This window comes from Melopsittacus undulatus, chromosome 3 (genome assembly GCF_012275295.1).
Source record: "Melopsittacus undulatus isolate bMelUnd1 chromosome 3, bMelUnd1.mat.Z, whole genome shotgun sequence".
Classification (NCBI taxonomy): Eukaryota; Metazoa; Chordata; class Aves; order Psittaciformes; family Psittaculidae; genus Melopsittacus; species Melopsittacus undulatus.
The window spans coordinates 3,851,502-3,877,478 of NC_047529.1; the positions used below are offsets into that span (position 1 = coordinate 3,851,502).

At 46.9% G+C, this 25,977-nt stretch overlaps 1 protein-coding gene across 2 annotated transcripts in view; it reads right to left on the bottom strand.

Moving 5' to 3' along the window:
• Nucleotides 1-7,419: 7,419 nt before the first annotated feature.
• Nucleotides 7,420-25,977, bottom strand: part of BCL11A (BCL11 transcription factor A) — a 73,529-nt gene continuing 54,971 nt past the window's right edge. The window contains exons 3-4 of one of the 2 annotated variants that reach the window (XM_031044387.2): nucleotides 15,228-17,107; nucleotides 7,420-7,666 (exon numbers count right to left, since the gene is read on the bottom strand). In XM_031044387.2, the coding sequence (XP_030900247.1) occupies nucleotides 7,565-7,666; nucleotides 15,228-17,107 (1,982 nt within the window). In that variant the 3' untranslated portion in view covers nucleotides 7,420-7,564. Of the gene's footprint in view, nucleotides 7,667-11,400; nucleotides 17,108-25,977 lie in introns of those variants that run through there. The other variant, XM_005143794.3, reaches the window with a different exon arrangement.

Genomic DNA, 25,977 nt, shown 5'->3' on the forward strand with positions numbered 1-25,977 from the left:
CCTAAAGCTGGATGGAGAGTGGATTGAACACTGAGGCTCTCCCCCTTTCATCCCAACTGCCACCACCTTGCTTGACACGTCCTTCTCATGGCTCCGGACTTTAACCTCCAGCATCTCACAGTGAGGGCAAAGGCAGTGATTATGCCACCTTCTGACTTCAGAGGGAGGGGATAAACTACAAAGTGACTTTAAAAGGCTCTGGGAAACAAGAAATGGACAGAAAAGAAACAAACTTGGAAGATAGGGTGAAGCCTCAAATCACTCCCAGCGTGATTTGGTGCCTCAAGCAAAGCACCCTTTTGGTCCCTTCAGCAGCCTGTGTGTTGTCTATAACCCATAACCAACACCACTGTGGGCATCACAGCAGCCCGGCTGCCCCCCATAAGGAGATGTAACACCAAGGGCAGGGAGCAAGTTGCTAAGAAAGTCAAAAGTACTTCTTCTTGACACACAGGGCACCAGTGTCAGCACTGAGATGCTGACCAGAGGTGTAGAAGGACACAGCTAACCACACTGGAGATTAAATACTTCAATCCTAGGGCAGGTTCCGACCCCAATTACACCTTTAGAAACCCACCATGATGCTTCTGGCTTTAACTGTGGTCCCCATCCGAATCCAGTATGAACGCACGCTCTCCAACCCATGATAAGCACCATGATAAGCTGCTTCTTCTGCCACACACAGCATCGCTCAGCATCCTCAACTCTGCCTTCAGCAGCTTCTTCATGGCCTGACTTACTTTCTTCTTGGGTTTCTTTAAGTACACAGCACAAAAAACCACACACAGGCCAACTTCAGAGATATTCCCACTAGAAAAATTAAATACTCATAATGCTTTCTTAAAGTGAATTGGGTCCCTTAATTTGCATCTTATAATAAGGATGTTATCATACTGGTTTATGGCTCAGCTCTTTAGTTTCTGTCTCTCAGGGGCTAGATTTCCCCTCATGAGTTCAATAGATGTCTGTGAACTAATGTAATTTTTTAAAAGGCTTTTCTCCTGTATTAACATTACAACCTTTATGAGTTAAAGGTTTTACTTGCCCAAGTGCAGGGCGTGTTGGTGTTTGAGAGCCAGGCACCGTCCATGCCAGCGTGGCTGCAGAGGATGCTGCAACCTGGGGTTAATCCTGGGCAGCGGGTGGAAGCCTTCCTCACCTCCTCATACCAAGCCGAGCTCTCCAGTGTCCTCCAGCTCTTACATTTAGCTTAATTATAAAACATTGTCACTCGAATATTAAAATAATGTTTAATACACAGAAGGGAATAAGCCAGCCTGGAAAAATGCATAATTTCCTCATGCCTGCCCTGCTACTCACATGCAATGAGCTCTGCTCTTTTCCACCCTTTCTCCTGACTGCCTCTTACAGGAATACGCTTCCAAGAGCCTTTAAAAAGCACTTAAATCCAGGGAGGCTTTCCCCATCTCCACACTTCCGCATGGTGCCCATCCTCAGGAGGCGGAGCAGGGCTGGGGTGGGATCCATCCTCTTATCCCTCTTCCAGCCCTGCATCCCTATGGCAGCACCAGGGTCTCCGGGAGAGGAAAACAGCAACGACTTGACTTAAATCCCAGAGGACGTTTTTAAACTTGCCCAAATTAGGGCCCAGGGGCGGATGCTCAGTGTTTCAAAACAGGCAGTCTCCCAGGTGCTCAAACATGCCACGGGTAGGAGCGATGTCGAAAATGCCAGCCCCTGCTTTAACATACCCTGGGATCATTCGTCACCTCCACACCTTATTTTATATTGCCAGGCTCTACTTTAAATAAGCTGGGCTCCTTTTTCCCCTCCCCTTTAATCACTACAGCTGCAGAAGGTGCTATCTCTTCAGCAGGGAGAGAGGAAAGGAAAATAAAGAGGAAATCAGTTGAAAGGGGAATTTAGGCAGCAAAAAAAAGCCAACAGAAGCAGCCAGGTGCAAAGCAGCTCCCAAAGGATGTTGCTTCCCCAAAGCATCCAAATGGAAAAGCTGAACCCTGGGGGAACATGCCAAGGAAAAGGTCAGTTGGAAGGAGAATATAAAAGAGTAAGTTTATCCATAGAGGAATTAGGGGTGCTTGAGGGGAGCAGTGCAGGCAGAGCCCATGCTGCCTACCAACTGGGGCTTTTCCAGAGATAAGCCATGGGATAAAGGCTGCCAGAGGACAATCTCAGCCATAGGGAAGGGGGACCAAAGCCTCACAGCCACCAGGTTCTGCTCACCAATGCAGGGCTGTAAGAGGAGGCCATGGAAATGACAGACACTCACATAGAGAAGAAAACACAGGTTTATTTAGGGCTCCATCCTCTACTCCCAATGCATCCCAGGTTTGCAAGGGCACAGCTATTTAAAGAGCAATGTGGCATCCCCATAGGCACTACAGGCTCTGCTATAGATGCTCAAGAAGCAAATTCACAGCCCCACTTTCTGCTGCATGCAGGTGTGCTGCACAGGAGGCCCTCGGCCACCAGCACCTTCACCCAACCTCTAGTGATGGATGGGGTACAGACCCAGAGAAACCCCATGGAAAGGGTTAAGCAGCCTGTGGATGCTCTTCCCATGCGCTTACCACATGGAGCAGCTTTGCTCACAACTGGGAAGCATTAAAGGTTTAGCACGGGCTAGTGCAGGTGGTACAGCTTTTGGTTGCAGGCTCTTTGATGCATTTGTCTGGACAAGCTCTGGGGATCTTCTGCCAACCCATAGGGACAAGCTGGAGAGTGGCCACCTCTTGCCAAGGGGCCCCTGTCTTTGGGACCAGCCCCTCATCAGCTCCATGGGGTTGAGCAGGGATCTTACTGCTCCACCTAGACCTTCCCATTGAGGAAAATCCCATCTTGCCTGAGCATTTGAGGTGGTTAAGCTTAGCGACAGCCATGCTGGGGGAAGAGGGAAAGCCCCAAAGTATTGCCTTTTTCATGCCATTTAAATTAAGATGTTGTAAAACGTGAAAATAACTTGAAAGGCAGTAGCCCTGTTTTATTAATAGCAAGTATTTATTAGCCTCCTTGATTTACAGTATGTTTCTGAAAGTCATCAGTCCATCACATTCTTCAGCACAGGGGCTGAGTTGTTTTGCTTGGTCAACACAATATGGAATATAGATCTGAATATGAGAAGCCAAATACAACCTTCATTTTGCATGCACATATCCCACCAACGGGAGGCCCGTAAATGAATCCTGTATAGCCCTTAGACACATGCATTTGCAGACATTTGGGGAGGAGGTGGGAGCTTCTATACATCACCACTGGAAACCCAGAGGGCCATGGAAATTGCCAGAGAAGAGCCATCAGGGCTAGATCAACCTCAGACAGCGTCACAGCGTGCACACCCCAGCCACCAAACAAGGTGGAAACCCACTTTGTGATCTTGCTATTGGGCTTTGACATGAAAAGCCATGTGTCCACCCATCCATCCCACTGCAGTGCCTGATGCTCACATAGCAGAGACCTCCATCTGCCCGCTACCATCCCAGCTTTGATTCCTCCTTTCCCCCCCTTGTCCATCTGTCTTGTCTGCACCACTTCTTGCCCATCACCGCGGCACATGGGCGCCTGCCTACTGGAACCGCAGCCGAGCCGGCATTCCCCAGGGATCACATCGTGCTCATTATGGGAGGCCAGACGAAATTAAATTGGGGCCCACTGGTTCTGCCATCTGAACTTCATCACTGCTAAAGACGCAATAAAAGTAATAGCAACAATGAACAAGCCTCTACCAGATGTGTAACTCTATCCAGTGAGATTAAGGAATAAGGGCCATATTTTGGGTTTGGGAGCCTTTTTTTGGTGTGTTCCTCCCCTCCCCAGCTCCATCTTTCCTTGGGAATAATTATTTGGACCTCTGTGGAAGAGGAATGTTAAGAGGGTGACTTCGAGGGGGAGAGGAGGCTCAGGGGGTATTGGGATGGAGGGGCAACAAGGTTTTATAGACTTGAAGCATACAACTGGATGATGATGCCTAATCACACATGAAATGGTTAAACTGGGGGGGAAGCAGAGACTAAAAAAAGCAGCAAAGAGGCACCACTCTCATTCAGGGGCATTGTTCAGATTGCTCCTCAACAGTAATTTACATTGGGATCACATGGAATATCACAGCTGAGGAGAGAGCCCTGAGAAGGCAGCTATGTTTAGCACGTCCTCCACCTCACCACCAAATACCTGCAGGTAAATCTCACCCCTGGGTTTCACCAGCATCTGGGCAGCTCAAACACACTCAGCAACTGAATAAATGAGATGCAAACCAAAAGTACAAGGTCAACAGCAGAGTGGGTAAAATAACCTCAGATAAGCCCAAGAAGGATGGTGCTTCCCTCTGCCTTCCCCTAGGGTTCAGTCACATTGCTGCCCACCAACACCATGATGCTCCTGAGCCCGATGCTGGGTACCACTGGTACCCAACACAAAGCCAGGGTTGAAATGAAGCACAGAGGGTTGGGAATGTTGCTTAAAAATCTCATTCATAAGTTTTTAGATCTGTTCTCAGATTCCTTCTGGAAAGACCTTTCTCATCTTGCAAAAGCCCAAGGCTCAAATACATCATGAATCCAAAATACATTTTACTTTGAAAGCAAAAATTTAAGTTAAACTTCACAGAAGACTTGACCTTTGCTGCATTTTAGGGTCATGAAAGTGTGCTTAGAAAGAAAATACAGCACAGTCAAATCGCCTTCAAGTTTGAAAGCAGCTTTGTCAACCCAAAAGAAAAATCAAAGCTAAGCCAGTTAATTCCCAGGTATCTTGCTCATATCTCAGGCCCTGGTCTGGGAAAGAAAGAGTTTTCCTTCTGTTTATTAAAACCTCCAAACTTTAGGAGATTTGGTTTTTTTAAAGACCAAACATAATTCACTTTTTAAGTCCAACTTGCAGGCTGATCCATTGGGAATATGCTAAAATACAAAATCCCTAGGAATACTGCCCCTCTTGCACCAAAACCGCAGCAGCCAGATCAAGGAATCCTGATGATACCCCCACTGAAAGCACACAGCATCCCAGGCTGCAGAAAGCAGTGGAAACCCTCATAGCTCCATCAAAGCCTTATTCTGGGACTGCCCTGTTGCTTTGCAGACCCTAGAGCCTGTGGGTAACAGGGAATAGGAGCCCCCAGCACTTACAAAGGGCTCACAGCATTCATTATGTGTATTTGCAACTTTAAGGCAACACAAATCCTGCAGCTATATTAAAGTCTTAAGAGTTGGGGGGGGTTAACACCTGTATTAAATAAAAATAATGGATTTTAAGGACTATCTCACTTTACCTTCAATACCTCAAGAAAGGACAAGTGCAATATCCCCCCCCCCCCCCCCCCCCCACATTCTTGCATTTAGCTGTCACTGCTTCCTTCTGCTTTTCCTGGGACAAACACCTTCCTTGCACTGGTTGCTGGAGGAGAGATGGGCCACAGCCAGAGAAAGCAGAGCACAACACACTCATTCCACCAGGCAGAGCATCAAAAGCACAACCAGGTACCCCAGAAGCCATCAATGAACTGAGCTTTGCCCCTGCTCAGACAAAATAAAGGCAAAACCCCCTAAACCTGCCCAGCACACTAAAAAACCCTTGTAAAGCAGCTTCCCAGCTGCCCTTCATTACAAGCACTACAGGCCTGCTGTAGATAGGTACCAGGTGATCCCTGGCTTGCAATGGGGAGAGAGCAGAGCAACCCCCTTTGCAATTAATAACTCCGTTAGCCCTGATCTGATGCAGCTGCCTGGTGCAGAGATACCCCGGGGCAGGAGCTGGGATGCCAGCAGCTAATGGGAGCTGCTAACTCCTTACTGATGGTGTGTTTGTGATCAATAGGATCGTTAATGCAATAGGATTCACCCTTCCAAGGCTCAAAACACCCCTTGTAAGCACACACAAAGGTGATAGCATAGGCTGGAATAGGAAGAACCTTTATAAACATCTCCGAATAGCAAAACAAGTTTAGGGTGTATGAAGACTTTGGACCTCAAAGACCAAATTGCCTTAGGAGAAGCAGCAATAGCTCCCTTTGGGACTAGCCAGGAGCCCAGGGAGATGGGACATAGGCATGACTTGACCCTACAGCTGTATGTAGAGGTTGTTCTGCTGCCCACCACGGCCCCTGGCCAAGTTTAAGGTACCAAAGTGTCTGTGCTTGTGCCATTGCCCAGGCAACATGAGAACCAAAGCCTGGGGTTTTGAAAGCAAAAGAGCAACCACCACCCATTGCAAAGGCAACATCATATTCCCTATGGCTGTTTCACCAGGAGGCAGTCATCCTGACTGGGCGTCCTGCTTGGATTTCAAGAAAGGAGATGAATAAAACCAGAAGTGAGATTGAAGCTAACACACAAAGCACATAAATCAGCCAGCCCCTCCTGTCCCATGCCTCAGCTCCATCCCACATCCCAACCAGTGACTCCTCTTGCTACCCAGCTGGTTTCTTTCACCAAATAAGGTCCATTCCCACTCGCCGGCACAGGCACAAGTAGCTACAGCCTATAAATCCCATCGGAGACAGCACACAAAGCACACACTTAACCCATCTTCTGTGCAGTAAAGCGCTTGGGCCCTGAACCAGCAAACTCCTTGGGTGGATGCTCAGCTCCAAGCAAGGGACGAGTGCCAGTGGCAAGCAGGAAAGCTGTGCAAGGGCTGGAACACTCAATGGGAGACATGGGGATGACAACCTGATGGCAGCTGCCCCTGGTACCCCAGCTCTGCATCCCTTGGCACTGACAGCATCTCCCCACCAGTTTGGCCTCCCTACTCCTTGCACAGACACTAAGGGGTGTTATAGATCCCACCAGCCCCAAAAGTACACAGTTTAACAGCAGGAATGTAACACGACAGCCAGCATTCATCAAGAGGAGGTGGGAGATGGAGGACAGCTGGGAGACCCCCAACTTCAGCATCACCAAACACCAACGGGGGTTCACCACGACTTGGGGTGACACAGCCCAACGCCTGGTCTAGCTCTGTGGAACACGTCTGCCCACCGGAGCCCCAGACACCAGCCCCAGCTTTCTCTCTGTAAACTCAGCACTTGGTTTTCCGCAGCCGATAACGCAATACAAAGTCATACCAGCCGCCTGGCCCTTGTTAGCATTAAAAATTAAAGACAGAGCAAACAAAACCTAAAGCTCCAACATTTATTATGGCAATTTCCCACCCACACACAGACCTGCGCTGGGGTTTGCTTTATTTTTAATGCATCACATCGGATGTGCCTTCCAAGACACGGCACAGCACAGAGATAACCAACAGGCCAGGTTGTCCACGAGAGCAAGATAGTCTTTTCCATGGGGAAAGGAGCCGGTTGAAGCCATCAGTGAGCCCTTGACCTTGGTGGGTGGGTTTGCTTTTTTTGTTTTGATCTTAGAAAATAACAAAAGAAACAAAGAAATGACCCAAAAAACCCCAAACCAACCCCAAAGAAGTGTCGTACTCTATTACAAAATATAAATACGATAGTCTTGCAGGCAGGAGGAGCCCGGGGAGCGCTGCCTTCGGACGGGGACTTCCAAGGCTCTCCCGTAGGGATGCGGTGAGCCAGCAGGACAGAGGCCACCTCCGGATGCTGAGATGCCGCCGGCCGCTCGCCCCAGCTTCACCTCCTTTCAGAACTTAAGTGCTCTTGGAGTTCCATCCGAAAACTGCCAGACGTCTGGGGCTCCCTGGGCGCTGCGCCAGCCGGGGGGGTACGCCGAACCTACAGAGAGCATGGGGACAGAGGAGAGAAAGGTGTGACATGGCCCTGGGTGAGAGGCATTCGCTTATTTTACATCTCTGGTTTTGGGCTGGTTTGGTTCTTTAACAACTAGGACACCCAGCTGTGGCAAAGGGGCACGGCAGGATGGAGCCCTTCCTCCTCTCAGGACACACTCTCGCATGCAGCATCGCTCAGCACCATGCAGGAACCACAGGGATCACTCAGGGAGAAAATGCTCTGGCCTCTACTGAGATATCTTGGCTGTGCCAGGAGCTCTGCTTGGGCAAGGACTGAGCCAGCCTGTCTGAAAATTGCCTCCTGTTCTTTCCTAAAACCACCAGGGTTTCCCACAACACCCACAGTCCATCCAGGTGCCAAAGACCCTCTTAAAGCCATTGGTACTGTTAACACACCACTCAGAAGGTGGTTGATGGAGGACCTTCCCCAACTCTTTACATGTTGGATATTGCACAACGTGTAAAGCAATGTGCACGCTACAGCTGCAAAGCTCAAGCTGCAGAGTCCCAACCTGCACCCAGCAAAGCATGCAGGCAACTCCAGCAGCATGGAATGGGGCGCTGGGATAGCAAATGTCCCCAGCTCTGCTTGCATGGAGAATGAGAGCGGCTGCAAGCCCCTGCTCGAAGCCCATCACCAAGCACTGCACTACCCCAGACAGCAGGCTAAGGGCTGCAGCAGAGGTGGCGAGGCCAGAACATCATCAGCACACCCTCAAAATCCACCTCTGCCTCCTGACCAGGGAATCAGCTTCAATGGTAACTGGTCCATTAACACTAGAGTGGTTGAGGGGCTACAAGTAAGACTTGTATTAAGACTATTAAGACCAAACAAGCAGCTCCTAGGCCAGATCTTCACCAGGTGTAAACTGGAGTGAGTGTCTCCTCTGAAGTCAATAGCATGTGCCCAATTCCCAACCCAGAGGGTTTGTTGCTGATGATGCCTGCGCCCAACACATTTCACGCTGACATAAAAGCGCGATGAGACTTGCTAGGGAGCCAAGAGCACCAGGGCCACCCCTGCCACAAGCAGTACCAGCACACCACTACTGCAAACCATACATCCCATCAAGGGACATGAAACCCAGGGAGGGGCCTGAGCCTCCTGCCCCATGCCTGGATCCCTTTGGCTTATTGAAACCAGCAGCAGAGGAGCAGCAGCTCTCCAGTGACTGGCAAAGAGCCCTCTGGGCAGTATCACTCTCCTGATCAATACTACAATTTGCCCATGCATCCGCCAAAAGTGGGTTTCAACCTTGATAGGAGAGGGAAAAGAGAGGGAGGGAGCTAAAGAGCAGCTGGTATCTCTTTTCTCTTTTGTACAACCTCTGCACTTAGATAAACCCCGAAACTGTATCTCGTCAGATACGCCAAAGCCTCCTGAATGTCAAGCAAAGACATGGTATCACTTATTCCCGTATTTATCTCAGCCTTTGGAAACACAATAAATACAAAACATCTGTAGTCTAAATTCTGGATACTGGTTCAGCGCCTTCATTACATTAATCATTCAATTTGGAGGAGATTAAATACTAACAGCAAAGGGGGCTGTGCCATAACAACACATTCCTCCTCGAAAGTGGATGGGGTTGGAGGTTTTAACGCTAGAGACATTGCTACCTGAGTATCACACTCATTTAGAGACATCTTTGTGCACAGAAACAGGAAAGCTTCTAAGTGGGTCATGCCAAAGCAGGTAAGAGCCCATGATGGGGCTGATGGGGATACACACCCCAACCCAACAAACCTCAATGGGTTCATCATGCCATTAACTCAATGGCAGAAAAACATCATGATAGTGAACTCTGCTTTGGTGTTGAGGTGACAGCGTGTTCTCATTCACAAGCTATGCTCTGGCAACTTCCACATCAGGAGCTGCTTCTCCTGAAGCTCCTCCAAACCACCCCAGCCCCATGCATGGCCACAGGGTGACACAGCACCCAGAGGGCTCATTTAGCTTGCTGAAACCTGTAAAATTCAGCTCTCTGAAACCTGTAAATCAAATGCACCACTGCACAATACTGAGAAAGTAATGAATAGGTGTATGCTTTCCTCCTATTAAACCTTATAGCAGCACGTGGAGCCCAGAACTGCCTGGAGATGTCTGTATATATGATAACATTATATGTGAAACATAGTTGTGGGGTTTTTATACTAAAACATAGTATAGAGAAAGGTAGTGGAATGACGACCGCCATAGGATAGACATGGGATGCAATACCCACTCCAAAATACAGCCCAGCTACACTCAACCCTGGGCAGACCAGCCGACGCAAGTACCCTAGACAACATCTCAACCATGGGTGAGCAACCAGCAATAAAAAAGGTTGAAAGAGAGGGAAAGACCAGATTCTGAATGGACATTTCATGGCATGGGATCAAAAGCTGTGCTGTTAAGGCAGCTGAAAAGCATTTTGCGCATCCCTGCATGCACCAGCACTGTGGGATGGTCACTGCATCCATCCCCTTCACCTCAAGCCCACCACACTGGGGATCTGTCTCCCCTATGCTGTGCTAGGGGTCCCTCTGGCAGTGCCTGCATCCACACTGGTCCAGCACAGCATCCGCTGGTACTGGCCTGGTGAAGGGCAGCGCAGTTCAGGGGCGCTGCTGGTGTTTTCCCAGCCTGTCTGCATGCTCATCCCACTATTTGGACAACACAACCTTCATTCCTCATATATGGGATTAAATCAGAGCTTTTTGCCTCTCTTAAAAAAGGAATAATATTTTTTCTTTAGATTATCTATTCCTGTGTGTTTTAAATCACAAACTTCCCCTTCAAGAAGGCGCTGGGCAAAATACAGGCAACAAACGATGCCATCACGAGAAGACGACAGAACAACTGGAAGGTTTTACAGAAATCAAGAGAAAAAAAGGTAAAAGGAAAAAAAAATAAAAAGAAAAGTATTAAATCCATTACACTAGGAACAGCAAGAGACAATATCACAGCAGTACGTGCTTTAATAAAGTAAAGAGATGCTGCAACATGCAGTATTTGTCAAACTGACAACATATACAGACCCCTAAGGGAGAGATGGGGAGACCTGCACTGGAGCCCGGATTTTAGAGGCAATGCACATGAAATGTTTCATAAACCTGCGATTCCCACCAAAAGAAAAAAGCCCATGGGAAAAAGGAGCTCCCAGCTCCAGCCAGGAATGGTGTCAGGAGCTTTGGGGTGCGATCCCAGAGCCGCGGTGTGTATCCCCCCGAGAGAAATCAGCTCCTGCCCATGCACCCGTGTGCGCCGGTGCTGATTTCACCCCACAGCCCCAAAACCTTTAGGTTTGGGGATGGGGGAGTCCCGGGGGGGGGGGGGGGGGGGGGGGTGTAGGGCTACTTTGTGCTCACCTCTTCTGCCAAAGCACTGCCAAACTGGGGAGGGAAATCCCTGCTGCAGAAGCCAAAGATGCCACCAGTTATCAGGTGGGGGGGTCACAACTTAGTCCTCAACCAAGGGAGGCAACCCCCCCCTCCCAAAACTACACATCCAGACTGCGAATGCTTCCCACTGAAAACTAACTTGTTTTAGCCCAAAAATCCTCTTCCTCAGCATAAAGGGGGTTTATCTAAGGGCAAAGCTGGGCAGCGGGCGCTCCTCAGGGCTCGGAGCGCGCACCCCAAAACACCCCTGCCCGGGTACCTTCTCCTAGAGCCTGCCGCTGGGAGCCACCTCCAGCGTGTGTCAAATGAGGACACCAGAAGCTGACAACTGTGTACTTTAAGGTTTTTTTTTTATTTTTTCAATAAAGGGACAAAATGGGTGTATGAACAGGATAATGCAGACAACTGCCAAAAAAACACAGACAGTGGTTTTTCCAATAGAACTTAACAAAGACCAGAAACAAATACAATAAAAAGCCAGGTTGTAATGACCTTTGGTCATCCAAATAATAAAAAAAAAAAAAACAAAAAACCAAAAAAACCAACAAAAATAAGGAAAAAAAACCCCAACAAAATAACCCCAAAATAACCAAATCCCCCCCCCAAAAAAGATAACCCCCAAAGAAAAATAAAAGATCAAATTAAGTGCCTCTGTTTTGAACAGAGCACGTAAGCAATAATAAATAGTGACTCCCATAGTAAAAGATAAAATTTCAAGTTACGACAAACAGCTTTCATTACAGGAATAGAAAAGGCCAATAACAAAATATTCTGCATTGCCATTTACAAAAAAGTATTGACTCAAGCGGGCTTTCTCTTTAATATGCTTTGCATATGAAATTCTTTCCAATCTAAATATAAAGCACCATTTAGTTTTTGGCAATGAAAAAAACTGCAAAACGGTTTTTTCTCCTTTTTTTTCTTTTCTTTTTTTTTTCTTTTTTAAGCTTTTTTTATTCTTTTTTTAAGCTTTTTTTTTCTTTCTTTCTTTCTTTTTACTGCATATGAAGTTAAGATGCTGGAATGTCGGGTGATAGAAGGAAAGGGACATAAAGCACACTACAGAACAAACCAACGTTATTAGCTTGCAGTACTGCATACAGTATGGCAGCAGGAAAAAAGAACGCAAAAAAGATATGTACACCCCTCTGTGACGGCCAGCAGCGTGACATCTCCACAGCATTCCCCCAAAGAGCCATCATATGGCCTCGGATCTGTACAATGTCACACTTTTCTTCTTTTTTTTTTGTCTTTTTGTCTTTTTTTTTGTCTTTTTTTTTGAAACATACAAATAATTTGCACTATATTATCCTGCCAAATTAAAAAAATATACTGTGGCAGCCTGTGGTTTTTTGTTTTTTTCCACTACCAAAAAAGGTACATCGATACCTTTTAAGAGAACAAGCAACAGTTAAAAATACAAGCTTCAATATAAATACTATAGTGCCTACACTAGATGAACATTTAATTCAAATACCATTCTAGAAATACAGAAAAAAGAGACCATAAATGTGTTTTTAGCATAGGAATCAACATGAGTGTGCATTTTCCTATATTTAAGTACTATATAATCTTAAACCTTTCCCCAATGCATGTTTTTCTTTATACAACCTGAAGAGCTGTGTATATCCAAGGCATAGAATTTCCACTACCAAAATGAAGAACAAGTCTTGTACACCACCAAGACGATGAACCCTAAAATACAGTTTCCCCCTAAACATAATGAAGTGTTGTGATTTTTTTCCTTTTTCTCCTTAAAAAAATTTTCTTAACATTTATATTTAAAAAAAGTTTTTTGTGTTTTTTTTCTTTTTGTTTCCTTTTTTTTGTACAAAAAAAAAATCCTTGCACTGTAAGAGCCAAAGCAATCATTCATTTTATGGGAGTGTAGAGTCTGTTTCCATTCACAGCGCTGTAATGTCGCGTCCGAGAAGATAAGCTCATTAGTCAAGTAAATGGCTGGCAAAGTTTTGTGTTTTTTATGGGTTTTTCTTTCTTTTATGCTCATCAATGAGATCATGTTCGATTTTTTTATTGGGTTTTTTGTGGGGTCTTTTTTTTTCAGCATTCTTGCAACTTTTCCCTTAAAGTATAGACCTGTAAACTGGGAAAATTGTACAGTGCACTTAATTGTCCTATCTGAGCAGTCTTAGTTTTATACTCAACCTCTGTACCTTCGATTAAAGAAAAGATACAGACATCACAGGCAGAGTCAAGTGCTATTTGAACACCAACCGGGGCGGGCGCTAGCTTAAGAATAAAACAAGGAATCCTTTTCCACATCAACACAAATAGCACACAGAATATGGGAGGGAGGGGAGAAAGAAAAAGGACAACTTTTAGGGAGCACAGACAGATACTGCTACTCTTTTGCTTATTATTTCTCTTTGTTTTAAATTCTCCATTACTTCTTCTGAGCATCACATTAAAGGCAAGTCTTAAAGAGTTCATAGTTAATCATCACTGTGTCGGTATTAGCTTATAACCTGTTCTAGTTTTAAATGGCAAACAGTACCACATTGTGCTAATAAATCACAATATTTTATTTTACTTTTTTTGCTCCTCTATCAGTTACACTTGGTAAAATATTATTGCCAGTCTTCTTTTTATTCTTTATACGGTACACACGCGGTCTTAAAAGTTTATAATTTGATTGTCAGCTTTGACAACCAAGTGGCTCCGGATTTATTTGCTTTTGGTGCCAGAATCAATAAAAGATATTATTAAAAGTAAATATCTTCATCAAACGGATTTCCTTACTTGTGTGTTTAATGGCATTGAAGGGCCTCTGCGCGTTTCACATTCTATTTAATCATCGATGGGGAGGGGAAGATAAAAGTTTGGGGTTGGTGGGGGGAAAGGTCCTATATCTTGTTTTAAGCTCTCTCCAGGAGCGAAGAGGGATTTTAGACTGGTACGATCAGTTCTGCTTTAAAAAATAATAATTATTATTATAATAATAATAAAAGGTGGGGGGAGAATGATGATTAACTAGGACTGAGCGGGTCATTTCTTTCTCTTCCTTAAAGTTTTCTCTTTCCTCTTCGTTCTTAGGTAGCCGGCGCTGTAAGAGCCACGAGACGGGGCTCGCACGCTCGGTGGGAGACGAGCTACGCGTGGAGGACGAGCAGAGAGGAGCCATCGGCATCGGCCGCGACAGATCCAAGGCACTCACATTATTTGTATGTGTGTGTGTGTGTATTATGTGTGTTTTAAAACCAAACGCTAACAGAAATCTACCTCTTTCTGACTGGTGGCAGTCGGTTACTTTCCAATTCAAGGCCTTTTTCCTTTTGTCTAATGGGTATACTCCAATCGGTGGGCTTATTCCTTTTTTAAGACAGCAAATCTAGCTAATGCAACGCTTCTTCGGTGCTATCGCTCCTGTCCGTAGAGGGTTACCCAAAGCGTGTTTTCCTTCGCACGTCACAAAACAAAACTGTACATGATATGTATTACAGGATGTATGCAGCATGGTCGGTTTTGTTTGCTCTCGGGTTTGGTTTTGTTTTGCTTTTTTTTTTCCTTTTTTCCTCTTTTTTTTTTCTCTCTTTCTTTCTTTCTTTTCCCGAACGGAACTGGAAACAGCGACGTGTTTGCTCAGCAACTAATCAGGGACAATTTAAAAACAGCCATAACATACCATACATGCTGTCTAATCCAACAAATAAAAATGAAAAGAAGAAGAAGAAAAAAGAAGAAACAAACCAAAACAAAAGAAAAAAACCCAAAACAAACCAAACCAAAAAATAAGAAAATAAAAACAACCCCAACATACACAACATGTAAATTATTGCACAAGAGAAAGGCTCAAAGTTTGCGTCAAATGCAATAGTATTGCCCCGATACAGATCATGCATTCAAACGGTGAGAACAAAAAGAAAATAAACAGGGTGTGCTGGTGACAAGCACTTTCCAAATATCCTTAGCTTTCCATGATTTCCATCACAAGGGACTAGAAAAACCTCTACGGGGATGCGGGGAAGGGATGGGGGTGATGGGGGGGGTGGGAGGGGGGGGTAACGAATATACCTCTATTCAGTTTTTATCTCGTTATTCAAGACTCGATCACTGTGCCATTTTTTCATGTGTTTCTCCAGGGTACTGTACACGCTAAAAGGCATCTTACAAATCTCGCATTTGTAAACGTCCTTTCCCACCTGCCCGTGTGTTTTCATGTGCCGGGTGAGCTTGCTACTCTGGGCGCAGGCGTAGTTGCAAAGCTCACACTTATACGGCCTCTCGCCCGTGTGGCTCCGTCTGTGGACGGTGAGATTACTACAGTTCTTGAAGACCTTCCCACAGTACTCACAAGTGTCGCTGCGTCTGCCCTCTTTTGAGCTGGGCCTCCCAGGGCCCGGGCCACTAATATGGGGGGTGCTCCCTCCGCTTCCCGTGCCGCTGCGGCCTGAGATCCCTCCGTCCAGCTCGCCCGGCGGCGTGGAGAAGCGCAGGCTGCCGTTCTCCGAGGAATGCTCGGAGGAGGAGGCGAAGGGCGATTGTCGGGAGTCGCCGAAGCTGAGGAAGGGGTCTTTCAGCTGCCGGGATGCAGCGTAGCCTGCCAGCCATTGGGAATAAACGTTCTCGGTGTTGGGCATGGCAGCGGCCGGCAGGTCGAACTCCTTCTCCAGCTTGATGCGTTTGGAGAAGGGGCTCAAGGAGCTGGGGCTACCCAGCAGCAGCTTTTTGGACAAGCCTCCCGAGGCGGATTCCCCCGGGGAGCAGCCCCGGCCGTTCACTGCCCCTTCGTCGATGCGGTCGGACTCGCCGGCCACCGAGTCTTCGTCGCAAGTGTCCCTGTGCACCTCGGGCTCGGGGAGGTGGCCCCGCTTGTGTTTCTCCCCCAGGACCTGGTGGAAGGCCTCGCTGAAGTGCTGCATGGAGCTCAAGACCATGCCCTGCATGACGTCCGGCATCGACCGACCCTCCTCGCCGGCCCGAGAGTTGTTCTCGTGGTGGCGGGCTGCCTCCAAGCTCATCCCAAAGCCGTAGTCCGGCCGGTCGCTCTCGTTCAAGTCCTCCTCCTCTTCCTCCTCTTCCTCCTCCTCCTCCTCCTCCTCTTCCTCCTCTTCCTCATCCCCATTCTCAGGGATCATGTTGGGGTCGTTCTCGCTCTTGAACTTGGCCACCACAGACTTGAGGGCGCTGCTGGCGCTGCCCACCAGGTCGCTGGTGCCCGGCTCAGGGGAGCTGGCGGTGGAGAGCCCATCATCCGACTTCACCGTCATAGGGGATGACTTGTGCATGTGGGTCTTCATGTGGCGCTTCAGCTTGCTGGCCTGCGTGCAGGCATGGTCGCAGAGGTTGCACTTGTAGGGCTTCTCCCCGGTGTGGCTCCGGCGGTGGACCACCAGGTTGCTCTGAAACTTGAAGGTCTTCCCGCAGAACTCGCAGGACTTGGACTTCATGGGCGGCTGGGAAGGAGGAGGAGCAGACTGCAGAGGAGGAAGGGGTGGCGTGGCCAGGAACGGGGGCTTGCTGCCGGGCTGGAAGGGCTGCAGCAACCTTTGCATAGGGCTGGGCCGGCTCGGGGACAAGGGTGGGCTGGAGGTGTTGCCGGCCAGCTCCCGCAGCCTCCGGGAGAAATCCATAGCGGGGGGCTCCATCGCCATGGGGTTCAGTCGCAGCACCCTGTCAAAGGCACTAGGGTGATGGGTGGCCAGAGCCATTTCTTCCGCACCCAGGCGCTCAATGCGATGCGGATCCAAATGGTGCCTCGGGGGAGGGCTAAAGAGGGGCGGTGTGGGTGGGAAGCGCCCTTCTCCCAGCCCCGATGCCTCCCTCGAGACTGAGCCGGGTATTCTGAGCAGGTTAAAAGGGTTATTGTCTGCAATGTGAATCCCGTGGAGAGGTGGCTGGGAAGGGCACTCTGCACCTAGTCCTGTTGGGATACCAACCCGTGGCGTCAGGGGGCTGCCGTGCTCGCTTTCTAGGTAGATCCGTAAGCCGTGCGTGTTCTGTGCGTGCTGCAAGAGGAACCAGGCGCTGTTGAAAGGCTGTTTACAAGTCGTACACGTGTAGCTGCTGGGCTCGTCTTTACCTGCAAAATAACACAACAAGCAGCGTCAATCTTCGGCCAGGCACAGGCACATGAGAGCTGTCTCCCTGCCTAAGCTGCTCTCCTTTGGGATGCTCAGCTGGGAAAGGGACATCCCAGCTTAGGCATAGGAAGCGGACAGGGGGACATGAGGGGTGTGATGGGGAGGTACAAAACCCAACCCACCCCTTCCTGCTGTCCCCAGCCCTGGATTTAGAACTGAACCCCAGAGGGTAACTCCAGCAAAACAGGATATAAATAATAAGAGATGTTAAAGTCAATGGATGCCAGAGGCTGCTAATATTTAAACTGAAATAAATAAGATAAATAAATATAAATCTTCTAAAAAGCACTCCAGAAAACCACGCACATCAGTTCAAAGCAGCAACGCAAAGCATTCCAACTGCTGGCAAGCTGGGCATCACCACATTAGCCTCTCGCTTATGAGACTAACAATAAGTACAAAAATGGACAGTATCTCCTGCTCTTTAGCAGAGGTTCAACTCTGGGGCAAATAAGGAGAAAAAAGGGGAAAATGCTAAATAAAAACATAGCATGGGATGTGGAAAGGGGAAGGCAGAGAGAGCAGCAGCTCCACCAGGGAAAGAGCTGGAGGGTGGCCAGGAGGCCTGGCCGAGCGCCCTGCCGGAGCCACATTATTTCTCTCACACTGAAAAGAAGCTGAGGATGGTAAATGCCACTTTGGCAAGTAGCAAGCTAACTCTATTTCATGATAATTTATTTTTGGAGATAACACGGACATTAGAAAAGAGCAACCAACTAATAAATAACTAAACAAAAAGCCAGCTAATAATGACAGCAGAAAGCAGCCCCTTCTGATATATGGCAAAACAAGGGGGGTGAGTAAGTTTTTGAGGGCTGCCCACAAGGAAGGGGTCGTGTGAGATATGGCAAAGGTGAGAGTGCTTTTATCGATGACTGTGATTTGGTAAATAATTCACTTCCACCCCCCTATGGATGTTCTGCTAAATGCTGGTAAACTGGAGCTATGAGGATAGAAATTCGCTCTCAGTTCATGTAGAGCTGCTCTTTAGTGATATTTGGAAAAATAAACATGATCTTGAGGTCTGTTGAAGAATAAACCAGAAGCCCTCAAAGAGCATCAGTGCTTGGGGTGATAATTGCCTGCACCACATACTCCTGCCCTGACCCAACAGTTACATTACGAGCATCTGGCTCCGTAGGCACCACTCCTGGGTAAAGCTGTCTATGTGCTGGCACTAAGAGCCGCCACTGTTAGGTTTCCCCTATTTGCCTAATACGAAGGAAAGGAAAAGAAAAAGCCAAATGTGAAGATCTGGAAGGAAAACATTGCTTTATCTGCGCTCATCTCGTTTCCCATCTCACTTGGGAGGAGAGGAAGAAAAGCCTCCTGTGGGCATTTTCATTCTCTAGCAAGCTGAGCAATGATGTGGGGATACAAGAGGCCCCGTCGCAGCTTTCCTCCCTGCCTCCCAGCCCTGTGGTTACTCCACGTCTGGCCTGAGAAGCTGAATCAGGCGAGTAAAAAGAGACTCAATCATCTACAGCAGGCATTTAACACTTTAATCACTTGAAAAGCCCTTGGAAAAATATTTAACGTTTCATCCTGAAAGCAGCGTCGGAATAAAATGCACTGCGGTGTTTAGGATGTGCCAGGCGTGTGAGTGCAGATAAATACTTAAATCTACTGAAATGAGAGGGAAATTCAATTGGACTTTCACATTCCTATGCTCATTTGTGAGCTCGGGGAAAAAAAAACCTTCAATGGGGAAATTTCATCTTGCTTCGCCATAATGAAGTGGAAGTTTTTAACACCACGGTGGGAGCTAACAATGTAACGCTGCCTCGCCTCTCTACCTTATAGATCAGGTCAGAGAAAATAGCATTTTATCTTCTAATGAGGATACAACATCAAGCGTTCGCTACCACATTTTAGTATTCCCATCAACTAGATATTCTAGATCATAAGGGCAGCTCGTGTAATCATAATGTCAATGAGAAGGGCTGTTACGACTGAGACTAAAGATTACATGGAAAAAGCTGCTTTGAAACTGGTAATTATTACCAGTCCACTAATAGCAAATGATGCATTACAGTTTCACCGTATAATCTGTATTTCACTCAGCTCCTGCCAGTACGGCCTTATTATATTACAGCACTCACAAATTCTAAATTCCTAAACTACAGTCATCAATAAATGTGTTACTCGCCATAATTTGCGAAATTACTTTGTTCATAACATCTTCGACTGTTACAAAGACTGGAATTGATTTCCTGCATGGCAAAATTAGGGCTACATTGATTTAGTGGAGTGTAAAATGTAATATTATTCTTCATGTGCTTGCCTGAAAAACAAGTTTTCAATTCACCATCCGCGTTTGGTAATCAAGAGAATAATTTAAATTCAAAATCATGTTTATGTACAAAACTTCCCCTATAAACAACCCAACATCTCCAAGGGAGCAACGTGAAACCAGGCAATAAAATCAAAGCAGCGAAACAGTTAAAATCCAGCAGCCATTTGCCTCCACCTCCTGCTTTGAAGAGACATGATTTCTAATTTGTCTATTAGTGCTTGATTAATTATGAAGGCTATTGACTGACCATATCACCACCTAGAGATACGTTCCAGTCTGATGCAGCCTTGCCAAACTGCAAGAATTATGGCACTAATCCACGCACTGCCGCCAGCAATGAGACAGGTCCTTAGACCGCTGCAGCAACCTCTGGTTTTGGAAGGGAACTCGCCTTTTCCTTCTTCCCATCCTACCAATATGGTTTTATGGTGCAGCGTTTGGGTCCCCCCAAAAGCCAGACACGATCATAGGACCCAAAGGCTGTGGATGTACTGGTGTCTCCAAGCTATGGGTCTTTGCATCCACACGTGTTTCCCAGCTAAAGCTTCTGTGCAAGACCCCAAGCACAACAGGGAGATGCAGTAGCTGGTGCTGGCCAAGGACAGAGCTGGACAAGGTCCCACTGGGCTCTGTACCTCATTGTCCACTGGGGCAATGCGATGGGATGTGTTATCCAAAGCAGCACTGTGATGCCATCAGGACTTTCAGCTGATTTCCAAGAGGACAGCAGGAATGCTGAACCAGCCCTCCTTGGCCACCAGCAGTGGGGCTGGAGCTCACATCCTCAACTGCTTTGCATCAAGGAATTTAAGGTCAAAAGTGATCACCAGCTCTCATTCTCTAACCTTCCCTGCAATACATGTTTCTCAGCTGTCCTAAGCCATGGCCAACAAGATATCCTTGGGTAAAGCATGACCTCCTCCCACCTGCAAATTGTCTTTAGTGCAATGCATGAAATTCCAGTGGAAACCATTCAAACCAGCTCAGAAGACAAGGACAGGACCCACTGCTTGCACTACAGCCCATCCTCATAGAGAACCACACTCAAGACAGCTACTGGGGTCCACCTGAATTCCTCTGGCTCCAACCTCTACCCATTCTCCTTTTCTATTGAGGGGCTTTTTTGGGTTGATACACTGAAAAGCCCTCTGGTACACAATGTGGCCTTCCCTGCACACCAAGAGTATTTGTGCACCCAGAAATCAAGGCATACTTTTAAATTTAGTCATTTTTACAACGCAAAGCCACCCCTCCATCATCCTCCATTACTCAAGCCTTTCTCACCCCAGCATCATGCTGGGAAGGGGTTGGTTTTCCTTGAAGCCTCCATCACCTCCATCAGAGCTGCTGCCTTCTGGGGTCCCGCACCGCAGCTCTGTAAGCACAGCCCCAATTCCATTCTTCTATCCAAGGACCAGAGCAGGCTGTACCCAACCATGTTCTTAACCATCTCTGAATCACCCATCCTAGCGATACCGCCCAGTGCTCGGTCTTCCTACACACAATGTCACACAGCGCCACGTCCAACGCCTTGCACAGTCTATTTCATCTACATTTATCAACCAAAGTTGTCATCTGGAAGAATGAAATCAGGTTTATTTGACAAGATCTATATTCCATAAATCTAAGTTGAGTGGCATGAATTATATTTCTATCCTTTAATTCTTTATCAATTCCATCTTATATAGGCTCTTCAATTATTCTTCCCAGTAGAGATAAGCAAAGTGTTGCCAACTCTCCCCCGCTTACCCCGATGAGCTCTTGACAGCATTTTCCCAGTCCATAAGCTTTACTAAAAACCAGCATTCACATATCAATTCTTTAGGGATTTGGGGTGCAAGTTGTCCAGGCTTTTTCATTTAAAAATATTTATTTCCATTGCACCTTTTATAACATCATCCTTGGCAACTAATCACAGAAACAACTAGGTCAGAAAAGAACTTTAAGATCTTTGTAAGCTAGAAAAAGCTTCATCAGCTACCTATGATAGAAAAACATAACATTGCTGCTTTCCAAGTCTGCAGCAGAAATATTCCTTGCAAACTTCTACCTTATTGCTTCTCCCATGCATCACTTCAGCAGGTCAAAGGAGGTGATCCTGCCCCTTCTACTCTGCTCTCGTGAGACCTCACTTGGAGCATTGTGCGCAGTTCTGGTGTCTTCAACATAAGAAGGACATGGAACTGTTGGAACAAGTCCAGAGGAGGCCACGAGGATGAACAGGGGCTGGAGGCACCTCCTGTATGGAGACAGGCTGAGAAAGTTGGGGCTGTTCAGCCTGGAGAAGAGAAGGCTGCGTGGAGACCTCATAGCAGCCTTCCAGTATCTGAAGGGGGCCTACAGGGTTGCTGGGGAGGGACTATTCATTAGGGACTGTAGTGACAGGACAAGGGGTAATGGGTTAAAATTAAACAGGGGAAATTTAGATTGGAGATAAGGAAGGAATTCTTTACTGTTAGGGTACTGAGGCACTGGAATGGGTTGCCCAGGGAGGTTGTGAGGGCTCCATCCCTGGCAGTGTTCAAGGCCAGGTTGGACAGAGCCTTGGGTGATATGGTTTAGTGTGAGGTGTCCCTGCCCATGGCAGGGGGGTTGGAACTGGATGATCTTAAGGTCCTTTCCAACCCTGACTATTCTATGAGTCTAAGGGTTTCTCTTCCCTCCAGGACCCTGAGAAGCTCTCCTCTTCTCCCCACCAGTGCTGGGCACAAGTTTTCCTTGGCTTCTTCTGGACAGTTCTCTACCCATGATGATTTCTCACTGCCATTGATTGCTATCTCTTTTCCATTTTTTAATTGTCATCTATTGATTTTTTTAATATCTAATTGCTGTTCTCATCTCACCACTGGAGCGGGTGAAGTAGGTTTTGGATATGGGCCAGAGTTGCCCTATCCTTCCTGGACAGCTCATCATCTCTTTACAAATAGCTTCCAATTACCATTCACATTTTTGTGTCTACATTTTTCCTCCCAGTCAATTTTACTGCTCATTTGCTTCATATTTGGGAAATTACCCCTACAGGAGAATTACGTGGGGATACCATGTACCAGATACAAACACGGGGCCAATATGAAACCTGACCAGTCTCATGCAGTGAAGCCTCACCCACCATTACGTATTTATTCCTTTCCTACATCCCAGCCAGCAAAGGACTAATGACAGGGCACAGCATTTCACCACAACACAAATGTTCAGTGTCTCTGAAGTCATTGGCTCCTGCCTAAAAATTAAAAGCAGCAGAACAGCTCTTATGCCCCAAAAAGAAGTGATTTAACCAGTGACACACGAGTGACAGATTTAGCTTCTGATCGGAAAAATGTTAACAAATGAGTGGGACGGATACTGGCATTTGAGTCCCTTTAAGGGCAGTTGGCACAATTAGTCAGTAAAACATGAAGAGATGGATGCTCTCAGCATTAAGGGGCTTTTCTGATATTTAAATAAACCCTGGCTCTTCTTTACTGTGCTCACAGATACACCCAGCACACTAAAAGCCCGAGTCGATGCAAGCCAGCATCTCCAGGCACAATATAGCTGGCTCTGAGCAAGACCCAAAGCCATGTCCACAGCCACCAGCAGCAAAGCCAGACAAGATGCTGGGGAGGAGACCAGCTGGGAGGAGAAGCTGTCAGCTAGATGCCACTGCTGGGAGGGGGAAAGTGAAAGGATCACAAAAGGATTTCTGGAGCTAGGCATGCAAGTTCAGGCACTGCCAAGTGAGTAATGGAATAATCTGCATGCGGGTGCCAATGTGCTTTGGAAGAGCTTCCTTCGTTTCTCAAAAGTCAGGGCTGGATACAGGAAAGCTGCTCGCCGGACACACCAGCGCTTGACAGTACAATGCTTGAAACACCACATGCAGCATCCTCTCAGTGCCCCTGTCTGAAACAGGCAGCAAGATGTTGTTTGGGAAGGATCACCAGCTTACGGAGTAAGAGGTTAATGTAACGAGTATTGTACCACAGGGCATCGTACGGGCTGCATACAAACACGCGCTATTAGAGACACCCCAGTTTTCCCAGTGTTTTCCCAAACAAAATGGTGGTGTAAACACTGACTGCCTCCATGCCAATGGAATTTCCAAGGATTTTATTCACAGCTGCAGATTTACTCCCTCGGAGAAATCCCTGTGCCAGAGAAATCTCCAAGCAGACCAGGATGTGGCCCTCACTGCCCTAGTGGTCCAGCCCTTGCTCTGAGCAGCATCTCTCCACAAGCCAGCATCACCAGCCAGGGTGGCTTAGCTCCTGCTTTCTCCACCTTGCCAAAAATCCCAAATGTGTAAGCAAAGCCAAGGTGTCTTTACTGGGCTACCTGCACCTACAGGGAACATTCACACCTTCTGCTATCAAACAGCAAAGAACAGAAGTTAAGAGCGACTCAAAGAGCAACCTGCAGTAAGCATCCCCCCTCTCTTCTGCTCACCACCAAACAATTATCAGAAGAACACCCTGAGCCAAAGGCAGGAACTTCTCTATTAAGCTTTAATATCAACTGCTTGAATTTTGGACTGATAAATTTGGAGTTGATATGGTATTTAATGGGGGGGTAAGAAAAAAAAATGAGTTAATTGTTACCACTTGTACTTGATTCAGTTCTTCTCCATCTGGCTTGTCAAATATCTCTCTTTTTTCCCTTCCTCTCTCTTTTGGAAATCTGTACTGTTTGAAATTCCTCTCAACTGAAAACTAGAGAACTGAAACAGTTGGGACACAGGAAGCATCACAAGGCCAGGAGATAAGTGGGTCCACTCCACGCCTGCAGCAGCCCACTTCTCCCTTGGTAAGAAATAGCTGCTTTGTCATGACTCACCTTTTCCTGGTAGTCAGCAGCATCAGTTTAGACAGGAAACTGTAACTGTCCAAACATATTTTCTCCTTCTTGCACTAATTCTTCCTCCTGATTCTCCAGATTGCAGAAGGCACATTGTTAACCTGGTCCATCACTAACCGTTTGTAAGTAGCTGTTAGCACTGTTAGCATCAGCGCTGTCGCTGCTGTTGTCATAATTATTACAGTACTAATAAATAACAGCAGTAGCTGCATTTCTGTACAACAGGGTACTTTCTCTCTAATGTTTTCTCTTTATCACTAGATGAACTGGATTCAGAGACACTGAATAAGGAAAATGTCCCCCAGAACTCTCTAGGAAGTGACGCAACATTGCTTGTGAAATGAGAAGCACCATTGCTGTTGAGCATCTGATAAATGACATGCTGCAAATCAAGTCCTTGCTGTTTACGAACAGGCCTAATGGAGGGTCCTTGGACTGGCTTAGTTGTGAAAATGTCCAAAACACAGAAGATGTTTTGCCTTGTGGGACCCTCAGTATCCCATTCACCACCTTTACCAGCCTTTCCTTATCTACTTTTACCAAGACTTATTGATATCCCTTAAAACAATTATTCTTCCAGCAAATTCTAACTTCCTGAAATAATGTTAATAAAACTGGCATAATATTTCCTAAACCAAGTATCAATAGTGCTGGTTTTCATTACACCTCCCTTTAAAAGCCCCTCGTTTAAAGAAGAACCAGGCCAAAATGCCACACCATGAACCAAACTTCAAAGAGAAACCCAAGCAACAGCAATAACAAAACCAACGGTACAGCTGGCACTGCCTTGCCATTCAAAGATTTAGACTGGAATTAGGAACTCCAGGAATTCACCTTTTTCTCTCCCAAAGCCAAATTTTCATTGATTTGAGCAAACCAACCTAGTGGAAGGTGTCCATGTCCATGGCAGGGGGTTGGAACTGGATGAGCATTAAGGTCCCTTCCAACCCAAACAAGTCTATGATTCCACAGAACAGCAGGATTTTGGGACTGAGGAAGGAGTGAGTGGGAAAGGGTGGAAACAGGGAGGCCAGTTCCTTCCTGCAGAAGAGCAACGTGCAGCATCCCTTAGGGGGGGGATGCAGTCAGGAGCAGGAAAGGCTCCATCCACAGCCCAACATCTGGGCTCCTCTGTGGCACATCTGGCCCTTGCAGAAGTGCCAACTTCATCCATGACCAGTTTGGTTGTAACCTCACCAAATTTTGTGTATTTACTAATTCAGAACCAACCCCATCTCACCCAATTACCAAAAGCAACAAACTGGATGGTTTGCTGGAGCCTCAGCACGGAGGTGCAGGATGTTGGGGTCCTGCTGGAGCACCCCAGCGCTACCAGGAGTACGAGCCCAACCTCAACGTCTGTCACCATTCTGGAAGGCGATTATGATTTGGCCACCAAGAAAACTTGCTTCAAGCTCCAACTTGGCAAGTGAGGGATGAGGCTGCGACTGGTTCTGTGCTTTTTTAAAACTTCAGGGGGGTGGAAATCTGTCGTGTCTTGATTAGTGAGGAACAGAAGAAAACTACAGTCGGAAAACAACACTGTGACTGGAATTCAGCTTGGAAGGAAAGAAACCCTTCAAGCAAAAAAGACCTGATCACACACATGTATACCTTTTGGGGGGTATATCACGCTATACCTAATGCCCAGGGATGGGAAATAGAGGCGATGCAGACTGC